General features: G+C 37.9%; 2 protein-coding genes across 2 annotated transcripts in view; both read left to right on the top strand.

Annotated features, from left to right (window-relative positions):
• The window catches only part of LOC306658946 (olfactory receptor 13A1-like), a gene marked incomplete at its 3' end in the record, with an annotated part of 30,735 nt that extends 19,835 nt beyond the window's left edge, over nucleotides 1-10,900 (top strand). Inside the window, exons 2-3 of the mRNA XM_079136227.1 lie at nucleotides 7,070-7,283; nucleotides 9,902-10,900. Of these exons, the coding sequence (XP_078992353.1) occupies nucleotides 9,914-10,900 (987 nt within the window). The 5' untranslated portion in view covers nucleotides 7,070-7,283; nucleotides 9,902-9,913. The remainder of the gene's footprint in view (nucleotides 1-7,069; nucleotides 7,284-9,901) is intronic.
• An 8,619-nt stretch (nucleotides 10,901-19,519) lies between these two features.
• On the top strand, nucleotides 19,520-23,198 carry LOC306659812 (olfactory receptor 13A1-like; the record flags this gene model as incomplete). The annotated part of the gene is made up of 2 exons (XM_079137606.1): nucleotides 19,520-19,632; nucleotides 22,257-23,198. Exon 2 carries the CDS (start codon nucleotides 22,269-22,271, stop codon nucleotides 23,196-23,198), a length of 930 nt encoding a protein of 309 aa, XP_078993732.1. The 5' UTR covers nucleotides 19,520-19,632; nucleotides 22,257-22,268.
• Nucleotides 23,199-25,761: the final 2,563 nt, after the last annotated feature.

Genomic DNA, 25,761 nt, shown 5'->3' on the forward strand with positions numbered 1-25,761 from the left:
CTACTGTTGTTGCCTAGTTCTATGTCACTGCAATCAGAAATGATACTTTTGGATGATTTCAATCTTTTGAAATTTGTTAAGACTTGTTCTGTGACCTCACATGTGATCTGTCCTTGATTGTGTTCCATGTACACTTGAGAAGAATGTATATTCTAATCTGATTTTGATGGGTGGAATGTATTATAGGTCTATCAAGTACAACTGGTCTATCGATTTATAGACTATAGAAGGGATCTTCTATTCTCTTACTGATCTTCTGTCTTGTTCATCTATTATTCAAGGGGAGGTACAGAAATCACTATCACTATCACTATGACTGTTTTGCTGTTTTTCCTTTCAGATCTGTCAATGTTTGCTTCACATATTTAGGTTTTCTGATATTGGCTACATACATATTTATAATTGTTCTATTTTTTCTGTTGGATTGACATGTTGATATATGATATCATTGTCTCTTGTAACTGAAAAGTTTATTTGGGGCTCACAGTTTCACATTTGTCTGATGTTAGTATAGCCAACTCTGCTCTCTTGTATTTTCCATTGCATAAGATATATTTTTCCATTCTTTCTTTTTCAACCTATGTGTTTCCTTAGAACCAGTTGGACTAAAATGAATCTATTTCCAATTGTCTTTTACCACCACATCCAGTATTCTGGTAGTGCCTGAAGGCTTAAATTCAGTCACACACTGCATAATCGTATTTCAGTTAGTGACAATGACCACAACATTCATCCTGTAAGACTTTAGAGCCTAGTGACATGGTAGATATCTCAGCTTAAGTATGTTATAATGTTCATGCAACAAGAAAATCACATAATGATATATTTCTCAGAATGTATCACTCTCCTTGAATGATACATGATCATACTCAAATATACCGTCTTGGTATTTGCGTTCTGTTTGTCTATCTATTCTTCATCTATTATTGCCATTTCTTGCCTTCTATTGCATTACTAGTGTGTTTTTGTGATTTCATTTTGTTTCAGTCAGCTTTTTCGTTGCTGTAACCAAAAAACTTGACAAGTACAACTTACAGGAGGGAAATTTTATTTGGGGCTGAGGTTTCAGAGGTCTCAGTACATGTATGGTGGACTCCATTTCACTCAACTGAAAGTGTAAGAGCACAACCCTGGGGAAGGACCCAGTGGAGTAAAGCTGCTCAGTTCATGGTGGGGTCAGGAATTAGAGGGGGAGGGGCCAAAGGGAAGTTTAACACCCTTCCAGGGCACGACTCCAGTGACCCACATTCTCCAGCCATGCCCCACCTGCCTACCATCAGCACAAGGTCCATTCAAACTAGGATAGACTGAGTAGGTTACAGTCTCACAATCCATTTATTTTACTTCTGATATTTCTGCATTAACAGAAATTTTGGGGGGGATCTTTTGAACTTTTTATCCAAACCATAACATATGATTTCCAATTTGGGCTTCTTAATTATAACTGTATATTTAAGGTATCATGGTGATTACTTTAGATTTTATAGTATTTATCTTTAATTTGTCACAGATTACCTCAAGTGATACCATACCATTTTAATATATAGTATAAGAACATTATGACAGTATAATTTCATTTCTTTAGAGGTGGAATTTTTGTCATTATCGTTCATTTTACTTTTGCATATGGTATTAAATCCTATCATACCCTGTTACTATTTTTCTATAAGTAGTAGTAAATTTTTCAGATAATTAAATAAGAAATGAAGTACTACATTTAGTCCCTGTTATAGATTAGATATGAAGTGTCCCCTAAAAGTTCATGTGAAAGATAATTTAGAGGTGAAATGATTGAGTTATGAGATACTTAACATAATCAGTGCATTAATCCCCTGATAGGGATTAACTAGGTGGTAACACTAGGCAGCTAGAGTATGGTTGAAGGAGGTATGTCAAGAGGGTGTGTTTTGTGGGTGTAGATTTTGGGCTGGAGAGTGAAGCACTGCCCCTGCTTTCTCTCCCCCCCTACTTCCTGGTGCCACGTCCTCAGTTGCTTTCCTCTGCCACACCCTTCCATCATGATGTTCTGCCTCAAGATGTTCTCCTCCATTCCTGATGAATGGAGTTGGACCTCTATGAACAGAGACTTCTGAAACTCTGAGTCCCAAAATAAACTTTTCCTCCTTAAAATTGTTCTTTCCAGGTCTTTTAGTCACAGCAGCAAAAAACTGACTAAAATGGAGCCAGAGTTACACTTTTTTATTCATTTTACATTTCTTTCTTAAAATACAGATTTCCATGATACAACTTTCCTTCTCACTAAAGGGTAATATTTCTTGTTGTGTATGTGTTCTGCTGATGAATTTGTTTAGTTTATTTTTCAAAAATAATTTCATCTTTATTTTTGAAAATTACTTTTACTAGATATAAAATTCTACATTGACATTTTTCTTTTAGTTCTTTAAAGATGTTTTCCCATTGTTCTTGTCTGCATTGATTTTTAGAGAAATTCTTTCTTTGTCTCTGTGTATTCAGTGTTGTTTTATTTTTTCACTTTGTTTTTCTCTTTAATGCTGGTTTTAAAGCATGTGTCTTGATGTGATTTCTTCATGCTTCTAGTGTTCAGGGTTCACTGAACTTATTAGACATGTAGGTTTTTATTTGTCATTAAATTTGAAAAGTATTAGTCATTATTCACACAAATATTTTTTCATTTTTTACTGTTCAAGCACGGGGTCTAATGACACATATATAAGGATATTGAAGGTGCCTTAGAGCTCACTTATGCACTGTTCTTATGTTTTTGTTTTTCCAATCTGTTTCATTTGGGCAGACTTGTTGCTGTTTTCTAATTCAAACTTACTAATCTTTTTTCTGTAATGTCTAATATGCTGTTAACCTCATCTAGCATATTATTAACTTCAGTCTTTGTAGGTTGTACCTCTAAAGATTCAATCATTTTGTATCGTCTTTGCTTCTCCTTAATGTAGTTAATCTAACATATGGGATATAGTTAGAACTATTTTAATGTCCTTGTCCACTCATCTCATTATTTTTGTCATTTCTCAGTTGATTTTTCTTCCTTTGGGCAAACTATCCTTAGCAGGTATGGTCTGCAAATTATTCCATGCTTGGGAATGATGACAAGGTTCTGGGGTGATCTGGAAATGTACAGAAAGTACCAATGCTGAACACTTTGTTTTAGGGGGGAATGAACTTTTCCTGGATATTTTGCTGGTTTCTTATAGAATAAGCACAGAGGATGGGGTTCCATAAAATCTGAAATAAAATTTAAAAAGATGTAGAAAGATAGAGGTAGGAAAAAACAAGTTAAGAATCTCTGATAGGAACATATTTCTCTCCTCAGGAATGTAGGAGGCAAAGCCAATAATTGAGTGTGGGGGAATTAAGGAAGAGGGAGGACTTAAAGAATTTAAAATGTACTCAAGGTCATGGCTGGATAATGAGATATGAGTTTAAAAGTATTGAAGACCATGTTTAATAGCTGGTCTCCATTGATGTTAGGACATAAGCCTAGGAAAAGTGCACAGTGAAACTGTCCATTCAGGATTCCTAATTAATTCTCTATGTCCCTCTGTTTCCGAAAATTTCCAAGCATCTCTATGGCCAGCAGTCTCCCTGTCAGCTGGGCCTGGCAGCTCAGATGCAAGCCACATCTCTGCTTAGCACGGTTGATCACATGACACTGAATGAGGCTCTACATAACCTCGCAGAGTCCTCTTGCTTTGGGACTATTTCTGAATGTTGCTTAAGGAGATTAGATATCTTACATTCATTTTCTTGATTTTCTCTCTTACTGTAGGTGTTGATCATTTGTTAACCATCTACTGCTTTCACCTTCTCTTCACTTTCCCCTTCCTTACAGTATAACAATATAATAATTCACCCTTTCTTTTCTGAATCTCAATTCTTAAGAATAGCATTTAAAATTCACTTTTGTATCCAGGACATTTTTTTTCCAATCCTATATTTCTAATTTCCTATTCCATGTTTGTAGCAATTATTAATTTTTTCCAAAAATTAATCTTCCCATTTTCCTGTACATGTATCTTCCCAATTTGGCTACATCTACCAGCCTTCCTTGCAGCTGAGGCAACATAAGTACAATTTTTGCCAATCAAATGTGGACAGAAGTTCTGTGTGTAACATCTGTCTCACGAGCATAAAATAAATTGCTTTTCTTGAGTTTTCTGCTTCGTCACTTCTTTTATGAGGTGAAATGTAGAGCTTATGGCAACTTCATTATGACAAAACTAACAACAACCTACAAGATCATGAATATTGACTTGTAAGGAAACTGGGTTCTTGAATGACTTAAAGGATCAAGGCTATCTCATGGATATGGAAATTTTCCCATGACTCATGAGCACTTTATAGTTTGGTGAGAGAAAAAAACTACGACACTATGTATTTGGGTCTCTTTGTAATTATAGTTTGGACTTTACCCTAATTAATTTGTACACATTTATTCCAGAATAGCAACATATTGTTAGCATCTCAGGAAGAAAATCTCTTGCTTACATATATTTTATCTTGTTGAAAAAAAAGAGATATTTTGTATGGCTTTCACAACAAAAAGGTAGAATTTTTCTTTTTAATTATTTCTACTAATGACCCATCTACAATGACAACTAACATAGTTTCTAAAATGGATTCATATACATCAGTCTACTCCAAAGAAAAATCATGAAGATAGGTATTATTAATCTCATTCTATCAAAGGAAAACTACTGGAATACAAAGAGATCATAAGATTTATACAAATTCATATAGCTATTAAATGACAAGAGTAACGCCCCAAAGTCATTAGTGGAGTAATTAGTTTAGCTCTTGTTCCTAGGATATGATCTTGGTAAAATTAAACTATATTTATTAATCACAAACTCACTTGATTTTTCAGTCAAACAAATCAGCCAGAGAATCCACAATTTTGTATTAAATTATGTGTTAAGTACTAGCAGTGTTTGAGCACATTCCTAGAATGATAGAAATAGATATTCATCCTTTGCTTGCTAGAAGAAAAAATCATATATATATATATACATGTATACGTATGTATGCTTTTGCACATGTGGGTGTGTGTGAAAACTTTGACCAGCTCTTTTCATGTATTACACACTGTGATAATGATATGTCTTTTTGTTATTATTAATATTAATATTATTAAGTAGTTCTTTAGAGTTTATGACACACAACCATTAGTTTTCAAGATGAGATTGGACCCTGGGTCTGTAAAGATTCTGAAGCCCATAGTGCCACCAAAGCTTGGTGGGGACTACTGATGTGACAGAGGCTTAGCAGGCAGTGATCATTTTCCTCAAGGAATCAGGGATGGTATGACTGAGGAGATGGACTAGGATTTGGGGGGAATTTGCACACAGGGAGAAGATAATAGGGATAGGGGAAGGGAGGAAGGCAGGCAGTAAGGACAATGAGGTGTGAGTGAGGTCCAGGAGAGGGCAGCTCTGTGAGCAGAAGTGGGTTTTGCCAAGGAGCTCAGGGGTGGTTGCAGCTGGCCCCTCATTCCCATGGAAGGCAGTCAGGAATCTAGCTTCTGGTCCATCACTCTCTCCTCAGTCCCTTGGTGTGATCACATTTTCCTGAGCACCAGAGCCCTGCTGTGGTTACTCTGAGCTGGGACAATTGTGGTCCTGTGTCTCCCCACAGAAGCTTACACCCTTTTGCCCCACATTGGATCAAAGCTTCAACTGGCCTTTGGGTGAACACCCAGGACAGCCAAGTTCCCAGCAAAAGGGACTTAAAATTTAATTGCTCCTTCAGGGTCTACTTAGAGTATTGGCTGTGAACATCTGTCCCAAGTGACTCCCACAGACAGGGAGAGTTGTTGCTAAAGATACGTCTAAATTCTGTGACAAGATCAGCTTAAATATGGGAAGGAAGCTATATCTGTCTAGACTGTGTCACGGGTTGTACACACTGACACCTCCATGGTGGTTGACAGAGAGAGGAAAGCCATACACAAGATCTATTAGCTCCACAAAGGTGAAATAAATTTTTTGAGATAGTTGTGAATATTCTGAGTTGGGTTCATTCTATTTGGTGTTATAAAAATAGGAAAGGTTCTACTTGTAACCATGTCTGCTTAGAATGGGCCCTTAACTGTAAGTAGACCTGCTGGTTTTATTTTGGTATCCTAGAGCCAGGAATATTTGAATATTTTCTGTGGCTATTACTCTGATAAAGGAAACAACGTGAACAAATGGGATGCTAAAACTGACTGAGAATTTAGGGTTTCAAATCCATAGATCAACTCTAAGAATAGTCATATAAATTCTTAATTGCTATTTCTTTTTCTTAGTAATTTTTTTTAATATTTCAAGAGTTGTTAATAGAGAGGCAATGGACAAATTACACAACAAATAACTTTGGACTGAAATGCTAAGCCTTGGAATTAGATTCTAGCTTTGTCACAAATACTCTGTGTGACCAGGGTTAAGTCACTTAGATTCACTTTGACTTTTTAATAAGCAGGCTGGACAAGGTCATCTTCAAGATGTCTTTCAAATCTAATGATGCATGTTTGAAATTCTGTCATGTTTTGAGTTTCAGTTTTCTGTTATTGGAATATGTTCAGAACAGAAATATCTATCTTCATTTGTAATAAAAAGGCACTGGATTTTATATGCTGTTTTTGGAAATCCTTGCATCCCTTAATGATAAAAATAATGAACTAGTCAACTTTTTCTTTGTTAATTAAGTACCTTGAAACAGTAATAATTCTACAATCCTTAACTTATGGAGGCACAGAAAATAAATTGGAACTAATATAAAATTCCATGAAAATTAAATTGCAGTCCATGTAAAATTCAATCTATGTTTAGGAAAAACTCAATAAAATGAACATTTTAATTGCAGAGATTTTGAGGGCACTTATTGTTTTATAAAGTGATGGAAATAACCTATGATAAACCTTTATTTTCTAGGAAGCTTAACCACCAAAATGTGTGATAAATCTAGAAAATAAACACTGTTTTAATATCCTATTGACTTGACTCTGGGGCATCATTGTGTTGTTTGACTTGAACAGGTGTGTATTATTGTTCGAGTGTTATTGATTGCTATCTAAATTCCTTATTTTTGCCTTCAGATACTAGATAATAATTGGTGATGCTTGATGAGAATTAAAGCCAATGTCATCGGAACATCCTGGGATGTTCTTACTTTCAGAGAAGGAATGACTGGCTGAGGCCCAGCAGGGACTTCATGGTCATCCTCATGGAAGGAGTCTTGGTGTCCTGACACTTTGACCTCACTATTGACCAGTTGGAGGAGGTGACCATCTACCTAGCCTGGAAATCACAGTGAGTGGATGGCTATCTGAGGGTCAATTTATTTCCTGAATGTGAATGGGTTTGTGAAAATTTTATTGTACCTAACACCTGTTGAAATCCTTCATTTATGTAGCAGGTTCATTTAGTGTTTTCTCCTAAACTCACTCTACAGCTGAATTAAGAGAAAACACTGGGTTGAAGCTTCCTGTGTATCATAGGTTTTCTTGGTGCCTAGTGATGGCATGTGGCAGACCTGACCCACGACTGCTCTCTAAGTGTTGGGTTGGATGCATTTTCCTCCTCCAGACTCTACTACAGCACTACAGCTCTGGTGTGTCTGTCACATGTGATGTGGGAGTGGACCATGATGACTGGGGGAGTCGGGTGCTTGACACCCTGGGGGAGGGGATATTAGTGGGAAGTGGAGAAGCATGAGTGGGGTCAAGCCAAGTCTTCCTTTGTAACCTAACTCAGCTGTTCAGCCTACAGTTGTCCCTGGTGATGAGCAGGAATCAACCCCTAGGTCTTCAGCAAGGAGCAAATAAAGTTAGTTCTTTCTCTACATCCCTAAGTCAAACTGGAAAAGAGTACGTATTCAGGGTTGTTTGTGTTTGTTTTGCCAAACAAAAATGAAATCATCTAAAGCATACCGTGTTTATTTCTACTTACCAAAATGCTTGAGCTGTCCTGATACCTTGCTCCTGGGAAGACACAGAGACGGGACTTCGGTGTTTTCATTAGTTGTTCCAGGTCATAATAAATTTATGTTTTTCTATTAAAAGAATAGAGAGAGGGATATAACCCAAATCATAGGTCGATATTTCTATAAGCTTCTTAATATTTTAGTAGTGAAAGCATTTTGTGAAGTTGAAACAAAATTGTAATTCTGAATTTAAAATGAAAATAATCTTAACTGTTTTGGTGAGTGGAGTTGAAAAAGAGAAAGCAGACGTGGTACCAAGCTCTTTTTATCTTAACTCTTAGTGTGCGCTGTCTTCAGAATAGAAATCATGCTGCTTTCATTCACACCACATGGTTCTTCAGCATTTTTCAACAAACATGTTTGAAAGCCAAGCACAGGGTATGGTCCACGAAGGTCCATAGACAGATGGGGCACATCCATCAACCTGTGAGAGATAGGTGTGTACTTGGCCAACAGTCCCAAGGACTGGAGGCACGTCAGTATAGAATTCTGAGAGGATGAGGAGTCTCAAGAAAATTGATAGAAGACTTAAATGAAACACCTGTCTTTTACAAAGGTCATTAATAAGAAAATAGGAAAAAAAACAAACCATCAAAATCAAGGAAAGTCAATCATATTCCATTCCTATGGCTCAAACTCCGTCTATCACTCACTAGATGTGTGTGTGTGTGTGTGTGTGTGTGTGTGTGTGTGTGTGTGTATACAATAATCACTTTAATAGCATTGTCACACAAAGGATATATATAATATATATTTTAATATAGAGACAAAAGTGATCACATTGTACATTTTTTACAATTTTGTTTTTTCTTTTGTTTTTTCTGAGTTTTTATAAACGTACATTGGGGAGTGAATCCACACGGTCTCAAACATTGAGCCACATCTCCCAACCATTTATAAAATTGTATTTAGAGACAGGGTCTCACTGAGTTACCTAGGGTCTTGCTACATTGCTTAGACTCGCTGTGAACTAGCAATCCTCCTACCTCAGCCTCTGGAGTTATTGGGGTACATTCATAGGCCACTATGCCTGACTCATTGTTTATAAAAGTATCAGTAAAACACTTTCAAAGTGCCTTTTTTATAACTGCCCAGCATTATATTGAATCAATATATCATAATAAACTTGCCTTCAAGAGTATAGATTACTTTTAAAATTTCAATCATAAATAGTGCTGTTTTCAGAAGGTGTTGAAGGTGTTTTAAAATATTTCCCTAGGATAAATTTCCAGAAAGAAAACTTTGGTTCAAATGGAGCATGTTGTTTTACATGGTACTAATGACATAACAGTTTTCTTTAATTCTGAATTGATCATTAAAATTAATTTTTTATTTCTTTATATTTTATTGATGCATTTTAATTGTACATATAGATGGGATTGCTTGTAATACATTCATACTTGCATACAGTATAACAATATCATTTGACCAAGATCACTTCCAAGCATTTCCTCCCTCTCTCCCCACCTCCCACACCCCCGTCCGTTTCCTGTGATCTCTCTTTGATTTTTAGGAGATCCACCCCCACTGTTGTTTTCCTTTTCCTCTCTGGCTTCTGCATATGAGAGAAAACATACAACCTTAACCTCTGAGTAACATGATGGTCTCTAGTTCCATCCATTTTCCTGCAAACGCCATCATTTCATTTGAAAGACTTTCATCTTGCATCCTCACATGCTAGTCAATATCTATGTTTCCTAACTTTATTGAAAGATGGATAATAAGAGTTGGATCATTACTTTAATTTACATTTCTTTGACATTGAATAGGTTGAATTGGCCTCATCTGTCCATTTAATAAGCTGGATGCTCATGCCTATGTGATATTGAAAGGTTTATCATAATACATCCTAGTATCTATGCATACTATACATGCCATGATGTTAGGTTTCATTGAAACATGATAGTAGTGGTGTTGAAGATACCTCTCATTTCTCTCTCTTTAGTCCTGAAATCACATGAAACTGTGGGTGAAGATTCTCCTGATAGTCCCAGAACACCCTCTCCACCCAGGGACCATGAGTAACCAGACAATGGTAACAGAGTTTATCCTGCAGGGCTTCTCAGAGCACCCAGAACACCACGTGCTCTTATTCAGTTGTTTTCTCTCCCTTTACTCAGTGGCCCTCACAGGGAACGTCCTCATCATCTTGACCATCTCTTTCAACCCTGGACTCCATACCCCCATGTACATTTTCCTGTCCAACTTGGCTACTATGGACATTATCTGTACCTCCTCCATCATGCCCAAGGCACTGGAGGGTCTGGTATCAGAGAAGAGCTTCATATCCTACGGGGGCTGCATGGCACAGCTCTATTTCCTCACATGGTCTGGATCCTCAGAGCTGCTGCTCCTCACTGTCATGGCCTATGACCGGTATGTAGCCATCTGCCACCCACTGCATTACAGCACCATGATGAGCAAGGCATTCTGCAGCATGCTGGCCACTGGAGTGTGGGTGCTCTGTGCCTTCAACTCAGCCATCCACACAGGGCTGATGCTGTGTTTGAATTTCTGTGGCCCTAATGTCATTACCCATTTCTTCTGTGAGGCTCCTCCTCTGCTGCTTCTCTCCTGCAGCTCCACCTATGTGAACAGTGTCATGATTGTCCTGGCTGATGCCTTTTATGGCATACTAAACTTCCTCATGACCCTCGTGTCCTATGGGTTCATCATTTCTAGCATCCTGAAGATGAGGACTTCAGAGGGGAAACAGAAAGCCTTCTCCACCTGCTCCTCCCACCTCATTGTGGTGTGCATGTATTACACCTCTGTCTTCTATGCCTACATAAGCCCTGTCTCCAGCTACAGTGCAGAGAAGAGCAAGGTGACTGGTGTGCTATACACTATGTTGAGTCCTACCCTCAACCCTCTCATCTATACGTTGAGAAACAAGGAGGTGAAAGCAGCTCTTCCCAAGTTCTTCCCCTTCTTCAGAAGGTAATTTGTGTTTTCAGCAGCTCTTCTTCTTAGAGACTATAGTTTTATTGGGAATTGACCTTCCTGTGGGGGTTCTGAGGAGCAAGTTTCTGGAATGCAGATAAGTAGCCTGTTTCTTCCATCCCAGTAGAATGTCTGCATGGACAGGCTCGGGATTCTGTTTTCTTTACATTGCCTGATTGACAGACGACTGTGGTGGGTTTGAGCCCACACACTTCTGAGGGGTCTCATGGTCTGACTCCAAGGTTCTGACTTACTGGGATACAAAGCTTCCTAGTAGAAGTAAAATGTTTTAGACTTACAGAGTATGAAAATCTTTTCCTTTTCTTTAAATGTACTGTGCTCAAAGTGTAAATTGTTAAATCACACCTAGAATTTAGGTGCATGCGCCTAAGCAGAGTTAGGCAGGATGAGTGGAGTCCACAGCATTTGTAGAAATGTCATCCTGAAGAATTGCTTTAGTGTGACCACTGATCTCTAAGAAATCTTACCGTCTTACCTCAACTGCTTCCTTTGGAGACACTTCAACTTTATAATGAAAATTTGTTTCTGATTGTAATGTAACTGTTACTTCTCTTTTCCCTTCTTACTGAGATTCGAGGTAAAACATTATTTTAAGATCAGAACTTTGCCTTGAATGTATACATTCCACGTATGACAACTGATATGTGTTTTACGCACCTAGAAAAAATTTCCCCGAGATTTCTCAACCCTTGACTTAGTTTTTGGACCTTGAGGATATGACTACTTCATTGGCCGGGAGTTGAGACAACTGGTATGATTCACTGGTAACAGGAACATTGTAACATTGTTTTCCTCAAATTGTTTCTGAATAAACTGAGTGGACAAATTCTCTGTGCCCTGTGCTATTAAAAAATGTACAAATATCAAAGTGTCTTTGTTTTTTCCTTTTATTGTGGCGCTGGGGATTGGAACCCAGGGTCCTGTGCATGCGAGGCATGCAATCTATCAACTGGCATGGTATTGGCACCAAAATAGACAGGCAGACCAATGGTACAGAATAGAAGACACAGAGACAAAACCACATAAATACTTTTACCTCGTACTAGACAAAGGAGCCAAAAACATACAATGGAGAAAAGATAGCCTGTTCAACAAATGGTGTTGGAAAAACTGGAAATCCATGTGCAATAAAATGAAATTAAACCTCTACCTCTCACCATGCACAAAACTCAACTCAAAATGGATCAAACACAGGAATTAGACCAGAGACCCTGCGTCTCATAGAAGGCAAAGTAGGCCCAAATATTCATCTTGTTGACTCAGGATCAGACTTACTGAATAAGACTCCCAAAGCACAAGAAATCAAAGCAAGAATCAATAAATGGGAAGGACTCAAACTAAAAAGCTTTTTCTCGGCAAAGGATACAATCAAGAATGTGAAGAGAGAGCCTACAAGTGGGAGAAAATCTTTTCCTCACGCACTTCAGGTAGAGCACTTATCTCCAAAATTTATAAAGAACTTACAAAACTTTACAACAAAAATACAAAGAACCCATTCAATAAATGGGCCAAGAACCTGGACAAACACTTTACAGAAGAAGACAAAAAGGCAATTAATAAATATATGAAAAAGTGTTCAACACGTCTAGTAATTAGAGAAATGCAAATTAAAACAACTCTAAGTTTCATCTTATTCCAATTACAATGTCTTTTACCAAGAACACAATCAATAATAGATGTTGGCATTTATGTGGGGAAAAAGCACACTTTTACATTGCTGGTGGAGTTGCAAATTGGTGCAGCCACTCTGGAAAGCAGTATAGAGAATCCTAATTAAACTTGGAATGGAATTACCTTTTGACCCAGTTATCCCACTCCTCAGTTTGTACCCAAAGGACCTAAAATCAGCAAACTACAGTAACACAGCCACATCAATGTTTATAGCAGCTCAGTTCACAATAGCTACATTGTAGACCCAAACTAGATGCCCTTCAACAGATGAATAGATAAAGAAACTCTGGTATATATACTCAATGGAATACTATTCAGACATGAAGAATAATAATATTATGGCATTTGCAAATAAATGGATGAAATTGGAGAATATTATGCTAAGTGAAATAAGCCAAGCCCCAAAAACAAAAGGATGAATGTTTTCCCTGATAGGTGGAGGATGATATATAATGGAGGTGAGAGTGGGGAATGAGAGAATAATGGGGGAACTTTAGGATATGTAGAAGAAAATGAGAGGGAGGAGGGTATGAAAAATGGTGGAATGAGACAGACATCATTGCCCTATGTACGTGGATGATTGCACGAATGGTATGAATCTACATTGCGTACAACTATAGAAATGAAATTATGTACCCCATTTGTGTACAATGAATCAAAATGCAGTCTGTAAAAAATTAAAATCTAAATAAAAATGATTAAAAAGTTTAAAAAATATTCACAACATTCCAATTCACAATAGATAGATTCTGGAACCAACCTAGATGCCCTTCAGTTGATGAATGCATAAAGAAATTGTGGTATATATACAAAATGGAATATTAGTCAGTCATAAAGAAGAATAAAATTATGACATTTGCAGGCAAATGGATGAAGTTGGAGAATATCATGATAAGTGAGATAAGCCAATCCTAAAAAAACCAAAGGATGAATTATCTCTCTGATAAGTGACGATGATACATAATGGGAGGTAGGAGGGAGGCAGGAATGGAGAAAGGATGGATTGTATAGAGCAAAAGAGGGGCAGGAGGACTGCGGAGAAGGAAAAATAACAGAATGAGGAAAACATCATTGCCCTATGTACTTGTATGATTACACAAATGGTATGACTCTACTTCATGTACAACCAGAAAAACAAGTTGTACCCCATTTGTTTACAAGGAATCAAAATAAATAAATTATTTAAAAAAGTATTCTTACATTCATTTCCTCAATTTTCTCTCTTAGAGGAGGTGTTGATCATTTACATATGGTAATGTTGTTTGCTTCATTCTATTATTTTTTCCCTTCCCCCCCACCCCTCCCACCCTTCTTTTCCCTCTAAACAGTCCTTTCTTCCTCCATTCTTGCCCCCCTCCCTAACCCTAACCCTAACCCTAACCGTAACACTAACTCCTCCCGCCCTCTCCCTTATGTGTCAAAATCCACTTATCAGCGAGATCATTCGTCCTTTAGTTTTTTGAGATTGGCTTATCTCACTTAGAATGATGTTCTCCAATTTCATCCATTTGCCTGCAAATGCCATAATTTTATCATTCTTTATGGCAGAGTAATATTCCATTGTATATATATACCACAGTTTCTTTATCCACTCATCAATTGAAGGACATCTAGGTTGGTTCCACAATCTGGCTATTGTGAATTGAGCAGCTATGAACATTGATGTGGCTGTATCTCTGTAGTATGCTGATTTAAATATGTAAATTTATGATTATACAAATGGTATGCCTTTAACCCATGTACAGACAAACAACATGTATCCCATTTGTTTAAAATTAAAAAATAATAATAAAATAAAAAATAAATAAAAAATATTTAAAAAAAGAATTGAGATTCAAAAAGAAGGGTGAATTATTATATAGTTATACTGTAAGAAAGGGGAAACTGAAGAGAAAGTGAAAGGAGTAGATGGTTAACAAATGATCAACACCTCCTGTAAGAGTGAAAATTGAGGAAATGAATGTAAGAATACTTTTTAAAATAATTTATTTATTTTGATTCCTTGTAAACAAATGGGGTACAACTTGTTTTTCTGGTTGTACATGAAGTAGAGTCATACCATTTGTGTAATCATACAAGTACATAGGGCAATGATGTTTTCCTCATTCTGTTATTTTTCCTTCTCCGCAGTCCTCCTGCCCCTCTTTTTCCTCTATACAATCCATCCTTTCTCCATTCCTGCCTCCCTCCTACCTCCCATTATGTATTATCGTCACTTATCATAGACCAAAGAGTGGGATAGCTGGGTCAAATGGTGGTTCCATACCAAGTTTTCTAAGGAATCTCCACACTGCTTTCCAGAGTGGCTGCACTAATTTGCAGCCCCACCAGCAGTGTATGAGTGTACCTTTCTCCCCACATCCTCGCCAACACCTGTTGTTGCTTGTGTTCTTGGTAATCGCCATTCTAATTGGGGTGAGATGGAATCTTAGGGTGGTTTTCATTTGCATTTCTCTTATTACTAGAGATGTTGAACATTTTTTCATATGTTTGTTGATTGCTTGTACATCTTCTTTTTGAAGTGTCTGTTCATTTCCTTAGCCCATTTGTCAATTGGATTATTTGTATTCTTGGTGTAGAGTTTTTTGAGTTCTTTATAGATTCTGGAGATTAGTGCTCCATCTGAAGTATGACTGGCAAAGATATTCTCCCACTCTGTAGGCTCTCTCTTCACATTGCTGATAGTTTCCTTTGCTGAGAGGAAGCTTTTTAGTTTGAATCTATCCCAGTTATTGATTCTTGCTTTTATTTCTTGTGCTATGGGAGTCCTGTTGAGGAAGTCTGGTCCTAAGCCGACATGTTGAAGATCTGGACCTACTTTTTCTTCTATAATCTGCAGGGTCTCTGGTCTGATTCCAAGGTCCTTAATCCATTTTGAGTTTAGTTTCATGCATGGTGAGAGATATGGGTTTAGTTTCATTCTGTTGCATATGGATTTCCAATTCTCCCAGCACCATTTGTTGAAGAGGCTATCTTTTCTCCATTGCATATTTTTGGCACCTTTGTCTAGTATTAGACAACTTCATTATGATAAACCCAACAACAACCTACAAGATCAAGAATATTGACTTGGAAGGAATCTGAGTTCTTAAATTTATTTGGGTTTGTGTCCGTGTCCTCTATTCTGTACCATTGATCTACCTATCTATTTTGGTACCAATACCATGCCGTCTTTGTTACTATTGCTTTGTAATAAAGTTGAAGTTCGGGTATTGCGATACCCCCTGCTTCATTTTTCCTGCAAAGGATTGCTTTAGCTATTCTGGGTTTCTTATTCTTCCAGATGAATTTCATGATTGTTTGCTCTATTTCTGTAAGGTACATCATTGGGATTTTAATTGGAATTGCATTGAATCTGTATAGCACTTTTAACAATATTAATTCTGCCTATCCAAGAGCATGGGAGATCTTTCCATCTTCTAAGGTTTTCTTTAATTTCTTTCTTTAGTGTTCTGTAGTTCTCATTGTAGAGGTCTTTCACCTCTTTTGTGAGATTGATTCCCAAGTATTTTATTTTTTTTGATGCTATCGTGAATGGGGTAGTTTTCATAATTTCTCTTTATGAGGATTCATCACTTATGTATAAAAATGCAATGGATTTATGAGCATTGATCTGAATCTCAATTCTTAAGAATAGCATTTAAAATTCACTTTTATATCCATGTCTTTTTCTCACATTCTTATATCTCTAATTTCCTCTTCCATGTCTATAGCAATTATTAATTTTTTTCCAAAAATTAATCTACCCTTTCTCTTGTACATGTATCTTCCCAATTTGGCTACATCTACAAGCCTCCCTTGCAGATGAGGCAACATAAGTACAATTTTTGCCAATCAAATGTGGACAGAAATACTGTATGTAACATCTGTCTCACCTGCATAAAATAAATTGCTTTCCATGAGTTCTCTGTTTCGTCACTTCTTTTATAAGGTGAAATGTAGAGCTTCTGACAACTTCATTATGATAAACCCAACAACAACCTACAAGATCAAGAATATTGACTTGGAAGGAATCTGAGTTCTTAAATGACTTAAGGGATCAAGCATACCTCATGAATCTAGAAATTATCCCATGACTCGTGAGCACTTTAGATGGTTGGGTTAGAGAAAAAACTTAGGACACTATGTATTTGGGTCTCTTTGTAATTATAGTTTTGCCTTGAACCTAATTATTTTGTACACATTTATTCCATAATGGCAACATATTGTTAGCATCTCAGGAAGAAAATCCCTTACTTACATATCTCTTATCTTTTTGAAAAAAAAAAAAAAGAGGTATTTGGTTTGGATTTCACAACAAAAAGGTAGAATTTTTCTTTTTAATTATTTCTACTAATGACCCATCTACAATGACAACTAACATAGTTTCTAAAATGGATTCATATACATCAGTCTACTTCAAAGAAAAATCATGAAGATAGGCATTATTAATCTCATTCTATCAAAGGAATACTACTGGGATACAAAGAGATCATAAGACTTATACAAATTCATACAACTATTAAATGACAAGAGTAATGCCCCAAAGCCATTAGTGGGGTAAGTTTTGCTCTTGTTCCTAGGATATGATCTTGGTAAAACTAACCTATATTTATTAATAACAAACCCACTTGATTTTTCGGTCAAACAAATCAGCCCTAGAATCCACAATTTTGTGTTAAATTATGTGTTAAGTACTAGTTATGTTTGAGCACATTCCTAGAATGATAGAAAATAGATATTCATACTTTGCTTGCTAGAAGAAAAAATCATATATATATACATGTATATGTACGTATGCTTTTGCACATGTGTGTGTGTGTGAAAACTTTGACCAGCTCTTTTCATGTATTACACACTGTGATAATGATGTCTTTTTGTTATTATTAATATTATTAAGTAGTTCTTTAGAGTTTATGACACACAACCATTAGTTTTCAAGATGAGATTGGACCCTGGGTCTGTAAAGATTCTGAAGCCCATAGTGCCACCAAAGCTTGGTGGGGACTACTGATGTGACAGAGGCTTAGCAGGCAGAGTGCTCAGTTTCCTCAGGGAATCAGGGATGGTATGACTGAGGAGACGGAGTTCATCTGGGTGGATTTGCACACACAGAGAAGATATAGGGATAGGGGAAGGGAAGAAGGGAGGAGGTAAGGAAGCTGAGCTGAGTGAGGTCCAGGAGAGGGCAGCTCTGTGAGCAGAAGTGGGTTTTGCCAAGGAGCTCAGGGGTGGTTGCAGCTGGCCCCTCATTTCCATGGAAGGCAGTCAGGAATCTAGCTTCTGGTCCATCACTCTCTCCTCAGTCCCTTGGTGTGATCACATTTTCCTGAGCACCAGAGTCCTGCTGTGGTTACTCTGAGCTGGAACAATTGTGGTCCTGTGTCTCCCCACAGAAGCTTACACCCTTTTGCCCCACATTGGATCAAAGCTTCAACTGGCCTTTGGGTGAGCACGCATGTCAGCCAAGTTCCCAGCAAATAGGGACTTAAAATTTAATTGCTCCTTCAGGGTCTACTTAGAGTAATGGCTGTGAACATCTCTCCCAAGTGACTCCCACAGACAGGAAGAGATGTTGCTAAAGATACGTCCAAATTCTGTGACAAGATCAGCTTAAATATGGGAAGGAAGCTGTATCTGTCTAGACTGTGTCACGGGTTGTACACACTGACACCTCCATGGTGGTTGACAGAGAGAGGAAAATCATACACAAGATCTATTAGCTCCACAAAGGTGAAATGAATTTTTCAAGATAGTTGTGAATATTCTGAGGAGGGTTCATTCTATTCGGTGTTATAAAAATAGGAAAGGTTCTACTTGTAACCGTGTCTGCTTAGAATGGGCCCTTAACTGTAAGTAGACCTGCTGGTTTTATTTTGGTAACCTAGAGCCAGGAATATTTGAATATTTTCTGTGGCTATTACTCTGATAAAGGAAACAACGTGAACAAATGGGATGCTAAAACTGACTGAGAATTTAGGGTTTCAAATCCGTAGCTCAACTCTTAAGAATAGTCATATAAATTCTTAATTGCTATTTCTTAGTCTTTTTTTTTTTTTTTTTTTTTATTTCGAGAGTTGGTAATAGAGAGGCAATTGACAAATTACACAACAAATAACTTTGGACTGAAATGCCAAGCCTTGGGATTAGATACTAGCTTTGTCACAAATACTCTGTGTGACCAGGGTTAAGTCACTTAGATTCACTTTGACTTTTTAATAAGCAGGCTGGACAAGGTCATCTTCAAAATGTCTTTCAAATCTAATGATGCATGTTTGAAATTTTGTCATGTTTTGAGTTTCTTTTTTCTGTCCTTGGATTGTGTTTACAATAGAAATATGTTTCTTCATTTGTAATAAAAAGGCACTGGAATTTATATGGTGTTTGTGGAAATCCTTTCATCCCTTTAGAGATAAAAATAATGAAGTAGTCAACTTTTTCATTATTAATTAAGTAACTTGAATCATAACAATTCTACAATCCTTCACTTATGGAAATATGGAAAATAAATTAGAACTAAGGTAAAATTCCATGAAAAGTAAAATGCAGTCCACATAAAATTCAATCTATGTTTAGGAAAACCTCAATAAAATGAACATTTTAATTGCAGAGATTTTGAGTCACCTATTGTTTTCTAAAGTTATGGAAATAATCTTTGATACACTTTTAATTTCTAAGAATCTTGACCACCAAAATGTGTGATAAGTATAGAAAATAACTATTGTTTTATTATCCTATGGACTTGACTCTGGGGCATCATTGTACTGTTTGACTTGAACAGGTGTGTATTATTGTTTGAATGTTATTAATTGTTATCTAAACTCTTTTTCTTTCCCTTCAGATCCTTGGTAATAATTGGTGTTACTTGATGAGAATTAAAGCCAATGTCATCAGAACATCCTGGGGAAATAATCTTTGTTATTTTCAGAAGAAGGAATGACTGGCTGACTCCAGCAGTGACTTCATGGTCATCCTCATGGAAGGAGTCTTGGTGTCCTGACACTTTGACCTCACTATTGACCAGTTGGAGGAGGTGACCATCTACCTAGCCTGGAAATCACAGTGAGTGGATAGCTATGTGAGGGTTAATTTGTTTCCTGAATGTGAATGGGGTTGGTGAAGATTTTATTGTACCTAACACCAGTTGAAATCCTTCATTTATGTAGCAGGTCCATTTAGATTTTTTTTCCTAAACTCACTCTACAGCTGAGTTAAGAGAAACACTGGGTTGAAGCTTCCTGTGTATCATAGGTTTTCTTTGTGCCTAGTGATGGCATGTGGCAGGCCTGACCCACAACTGCTCTCTAAGTGTTGGGGTTGGATGCATTTTCCTCCTCCAGACTCGACTTCAGCACTACAGCTCTGGTGTGTCTGTCACATGTGATGTGGGAGTGGACCATGATGACTGGGGGCGCCGGGTGCTTGATACCCTGGGGGGATATTAGTGGGAAGTGGAGAAGCATGAATGGGGTCAAGCCAAGTCTTCCTTTGTAACCTAACTCAGCTGTTCAGCCTACAGTGGTCCCTGGTGATGAGCAGGAATCAACCCCTAGGTCATTAGCAAGGAGCAAATAAAGTTCGTTCTTTCTCTACATCCCTAAGTCAAACTAGGCGAGAGTAAGTATTCAGGGTTGTTTGTGTTTGTTTTGCCAAACAAAAATGAAATCATCTAAAGCATACCATGTTTATTTCTACTTACCAAAATGCTTGAGCTGTCCTGATACCTTGCTCCTGGGAAGACACACAGACAGGACTTTGGTATTTTCTTTAGTTCTTCTAGGTCATAATACGTTTGTGTCTCTCTATTAAAAGAACACTCTTCACCTTAATATGGAGGAATGTAACCCAAATCATAGGCTGATATTTCTATAAGCCTCTTAATATTTTAGTGGTGAAAGCATTTTGTGAAGTTGAAACAAAATTGTAATTCTGAATTTAAAATGAAAATAATCTTAACTGTTTTGGTGAGTGGAGTTGAAAAAGAGAAAGCAGACGTGGTACCAAGCTCTTTTTATCTTAACTCTTAGTGTGCGCTGTCTTCAGAATAGAAATCATGCTGCTTTCATTCACACCACATGGTTCTTCAGTATTATTTCAACAAACATGTTTGAAACCCAAGAACGGGGTATGGTCCATGAAGGTCGTCCATAGACAGATGGGGCACATCCATCAACCTGTGAGAGATGTGTGGGTACTTGACCAAGCAGTCCCAAGGAATGGAGCCAAGTCAGTATAGAATTCTGAGGGACATGAGGAGTCTCAGAAGATTTCTTAGGAGTCTTAATTGAAACACAAGCCTTTTACAAAGGTCATTCATAAGAAAATAGGAAAATCCAAACCAATGAAATCAAGGAAATTCAATCATAGTCCATTTCTATGGCTCAAACTCTGGTCTATCACTCACTAGATTTATGTGTGTGTGTGTGTGTGTTTGTATGTATTTAATAATCACTTTAATAGCATTCTTGCAAAAAGGATATATATGATATATATTTTAATATAGAAACAGATGAGATCACATTGTGCATTTTTAACTCTCCTTTTTGTTTTTTCTGATTTTTAAAAAATATACATTGGGGGGTGAATACACACAGTAACAACCATTGAGCCACATCCCCCACCATTTATAAAATTGTATTTAGAGACAGGGTCTCACTGAGTTTCTTAGTGTCTCGTTACGTTGCTAAAACTGGCATTGAACTCGCAATCCTCCTACCTCTCCCTCTGGAGTTACTGGGATTACAAGCATCAGCCACAAAGCCTGACTCACTGTTTATAAAAGCATCAGTAAAACACTTCCAAAGTGCCGTTTTTATAACTGCCCAGCATTATATTGAATCAATATATCATAATAAACTTGCCTTCAAGAGTATAGATTACTTTTAAATTCTCAATCACAAAAAGTGCTATTTTGACACCTTGAAGATGTTTAAAATTATTTCCCTAGGATAAATTTCCACAAAGAAAAATTTTGGTTCCAATGGAACATGAAGTTTTGTAAGTTACTAATGACATAACAGTTTTCTTTTTTCTAAATTAATCATTAGAAATAATTTGATTTCCTCATTTTATTGATGCATTTTAATTGCACATATTGATGGGATTGCTTGTTACACATTCATACATGCACCCATTATAACAATATCATTTGACCAAGATCACTTCCAAGCATTTCCTCCCTCTCTCCCCACCTCCCACACCCCCGTCCGTTTCCTGTGATCTCTCTTTGATTTTTAGGAGATCCACCCCCACTGTTGTTTTCCTTTTCCTCTCTGGCTTCTGCATATGAGAGAAAACATACAACCTTAACCTCTGAGTTGCACGATGGTCTCTAGTTCCATCCTTTTTCCTGCAAATGCCATCATTTCATTTGAAAGACTTTCATCTTGCATCCTCACATGCTAGTCAATATCTACGTTTCCTAACTTTATTGAAAGATGGATAATAAGAGTTGGATCATTACTTTAATTTACATTTCTTTGACGTTGAATGATGCTTCATAGGTTGAATTGGCCTCATCTCTACATTTAATAAGCTGGATGCTCATGCCCTTTGCCTATGTAATATTGATATGTTTATCATAATACATCCTAGTATCTATGCATATTATACATGCCATGTTGTTAGGTTTCATTGAAACATGATAGTAGTGGTGTTGAAGATACCTCTCATTTCTCTCTCTTTAGTCCTGAAATCACATGAAACTGTGGGTGAAGATTCTCCTGATAGTCCCAGAACACCCTCTCCACCCAGGGACCATGAGTAACCAGACAATGGTAACAGAGTTTATCCTGCAGGGCTTCTCAGAGCACCCAGAACACCACGTGCTCTTATTCAGTTGTTTTCTCTCCCTCTACTCAGTGGCCCTCACAGGGAACGTCCTCATCATCTTGACCATCTCCTTCAACCCTGGACTTCATACCCCCATGTACTTTTTCCTGTCCAACTTGGCTACTATGGACATTATCTGTACCTCCTCCATCATGCCCAAGGCACTGGAGGGTCTGGTGTCAGAGAGGAGCTTCATATCCTATGGGGGCTGCATGGCACAGCTCTATTTCCTCATATGGTCTGCATCCTCAGAGCTGCTGCTCCTCACTGTCATGGCCTATGACCGGTACGCAGCCATCTGCCACCCACTGCATTACAGAACCATGATGAGCAAGGCATTCTGCAGCATGCTGGCCACCGGAGTGTGGGTGCTCTGTGCCTCCAACGCAGCCATCCACACAGGGCTGATGCTGCGTTTGAATTTCTGTGGCCCTAATGTCATTACCCATTTCTTCTGTGAGGCTCCTCCTCTGCTGCTTCTCTCCTGCAGCTCCACCTATGTGAACAGTGTCATGATTGTCCTGGCTGATGCCTTTTATGGCATACTAAACTTCCTCATGACCCTCGTGTCCTATGGGTTCATCATTTCTAGCATCCTGAAGATGAGGACTTCAGAGGGGAAACAGAAAGCCTTCTCCACCTGCTCCTCCCACCTCATTGTGGTGTGCATGTATTACACCTCTGTCTTCTATGCCTACATAAGCCCTGTCTCCAGCTACAGTGCGGAGAAGAGCAAGGTGGCTGGTGTGCTATACACTATGTTGAGTCCTACCTCAACCCTCTCATCTATACGTTGAGAAACAAGGAGGTGAAAGCAGCTCTTCCCAAGTTCTTCCCCTTCTTCAGAAGTTAATTTGTGTTATCAGCAGCTCTTCTTCTTAGAGACTGCAGTTTTAGTGGGAATTGACCTTCCTGTGGGGGTCTGAAGAGCAAGTTTCTGGAATGCAGATAAGTAAGTCAGTCTCTTCCATCCCAGTAGAATGTCTGCAACTGTGGGCTGGGGATTTTTTGTCCTTAGATTGCATGATGGACGACGGTGGTGGTTTTGAGCCCAAAACCTTATGAGGGGTCTCATGGTCTGACTCCAGGGTTCTAATTCACAGGGATACAAAGCTTCCTAATAGAAGTAAAATGTTTTAGACTTACAGAGTATGAAAACTTTTTCTTTTCTTTCAAATGTACTATGCTCAAAGTGTAAATTGTTAAATCACACCTAGAATTTAGGTGCATGTACCTAATCAGAGTTAGGCAGGATGAGTGGAGTCCACAGCATTTGTAGAAATGTCAGACTGAAGAATTGCTTTAGTGTGACCACTGATCTCTGAGAAATCTTACCGTCTTACCTCAGCTGCTTCCTTTGGATACCTTCTAGTTCATAAAGAAAATTTGTTTCTCGTGTAATGTGAACTCTTGCTTCTCTTTTCCGTTTTCTTCCTACTGAGATACAGGTAAAACAATTTTAAAATCAAAACTGGCCTTGAATGTAAACATTGAAATTATAACAACTGATTGTGGTTTATGCACCTAGAAAAAATTTCCTCAAGATTTCTCAACCCTTGACTTTACTCTTGGATCTTGTGTATATGACTACTTGAATGGCCTAAGCTGAGACACCTGATATGATTCAGCAGTAACAGAAACATTGTAATATTGTTTTCCTCAAATTGATTCTGAATAAACTGTGTGGACAAATTCTCTCTGCCCTGTGCTATTAAAAAAAAAAAATGTCCTGAAAAATCTATTGTCTTTATCATGATAAGAGAAACAAGATGGGAATGTTGTGTCTCATACTGAATAAAAACATACTGTTGGCTGCTTTAGGCAGAAGCTGAGAGAAGAGTTGGGTATCTGATTTTGAAGGGACAAGGTTGTTTGGTTTTTCAATGAGTATTGTCATTATCCTTTATCAGAAGCACATTAATTCTGGATATAAAATTCAATAATTTTGTGAATTGTGACTGACTCTGGCTGTGGCATGTAGATTGTTTTGGACAAGGGCTAATCTCTCCTGAATTCTGAGCCCCCATTTATATGTTGAACTCCTCAGGGGTCTTAAAGTCTTTCCACTAACCATGACTTTGAAAACTGGTAGCAAGGATTCATTACTAATATGTTACTAATAGATTTTCAGCATGCCACAAGGAGTTTTTGTAGTGGTGTTCAACTTATTTCCTATAATTTTAAAATTTTCTACATTGCACACTTGATTTCAGTAAATAAGAAGTACTATGAAAAGTACTGAGAGTTTAAGAAAACAAATAGAAATATGAAAAAACAGAAATATGAGATCTGATCTATATTCTTAGAAAGCTGGTCACACAGTTAAACAGATATCAGAACCCACAATACTGAGTATGCAAAGAAAAGACATAAAGAGTATTGCATTTCACTCATGGAAAAATGGTGCTGTAGATGCTCAGAGAGGAAGTATGAGTGTGGAAAGAGTCCTGATCTGGAAGGAGGAAGATCTGAGTTCAAATCCAGACTCTTTCAGAAGCAATCAGCCCATTTGAGGTGTAATTTCCTTCTATGTTTTATGACAAAAAACAACCTACAGATGCCGCCAAAACTTAATAAGATAACTGAAGAAAATGATACAAAGTGGTATAAAGACATTGCTGTTGTTAATTGATCACTGAAGGCAGAGTGGCTAAGGCAGCCTCAGTGCCACAGCCTCAGTCCCCTCTGGCTCAGAGTGCCTGCAGTGGCTGGCTGGGAAGGTAAGGGCAAGGTGTGTGGCACCACACAGAGAGGAGCTGTGGACAGCTGAGGACTTGGCTCTCCAAACAAGATCCAGTGAAGAGAAGCAGCTGCAGTGTATACATGAGAAAGTTTTCCAGTAACTGCTGATGCCAAAAGTAGATCTATGTCATTGGGCAGATGAATGACACCATCTCCACTCAGGAAGGTCCAAATGGCTATGTTCCCTGACACAGACGGGTGGTCAGCCTTTCATCCTGAATGCTCTCCTGGCTCCCCAAAGCACACATTCTTCCAGGCCTGACAGTTTTTTTTCCCTCTTCTCCAGAAAGGTTCATTTTAGTCTTTAGATGACCCTTCTCTGCTCTGCTCATCTTGTTGTTTCAAGTCCTACATGAGCAGCAGGCAATTCTCTCTAAGCGTTCTTCCTGCAGGCAGAGCATCCCTAGCTGCTGAGTTACTGTTTTGCTTAGTGTCTGCTTCCTAGCAACATGTGTGTCCTTTTCCTCCAAAAGACTAACAATTAAGACTTTGTTCTTTTTACAACTTCTTTTGTAGGAACTGGCTCTGATTACTGCCCTCCTCCTTCCACAAAACTCCTTTAGGTGAGACAGAAATGAGCTCATGCTTTCCTATATTACCTATTTTAACTTCTCCTCT

Source organism: Sciurus vulgaris, assembly GCF_902686455.1.
Source record: "Sciurus vulgaris genome assembly, chromosome: 4".
Taxonomy (NCBI): Eukaryota; Metazoa; Chordata; class Mammalia; order Rodentia; family Sciuridae; genus Sciurus; species Sciurus vulgaris.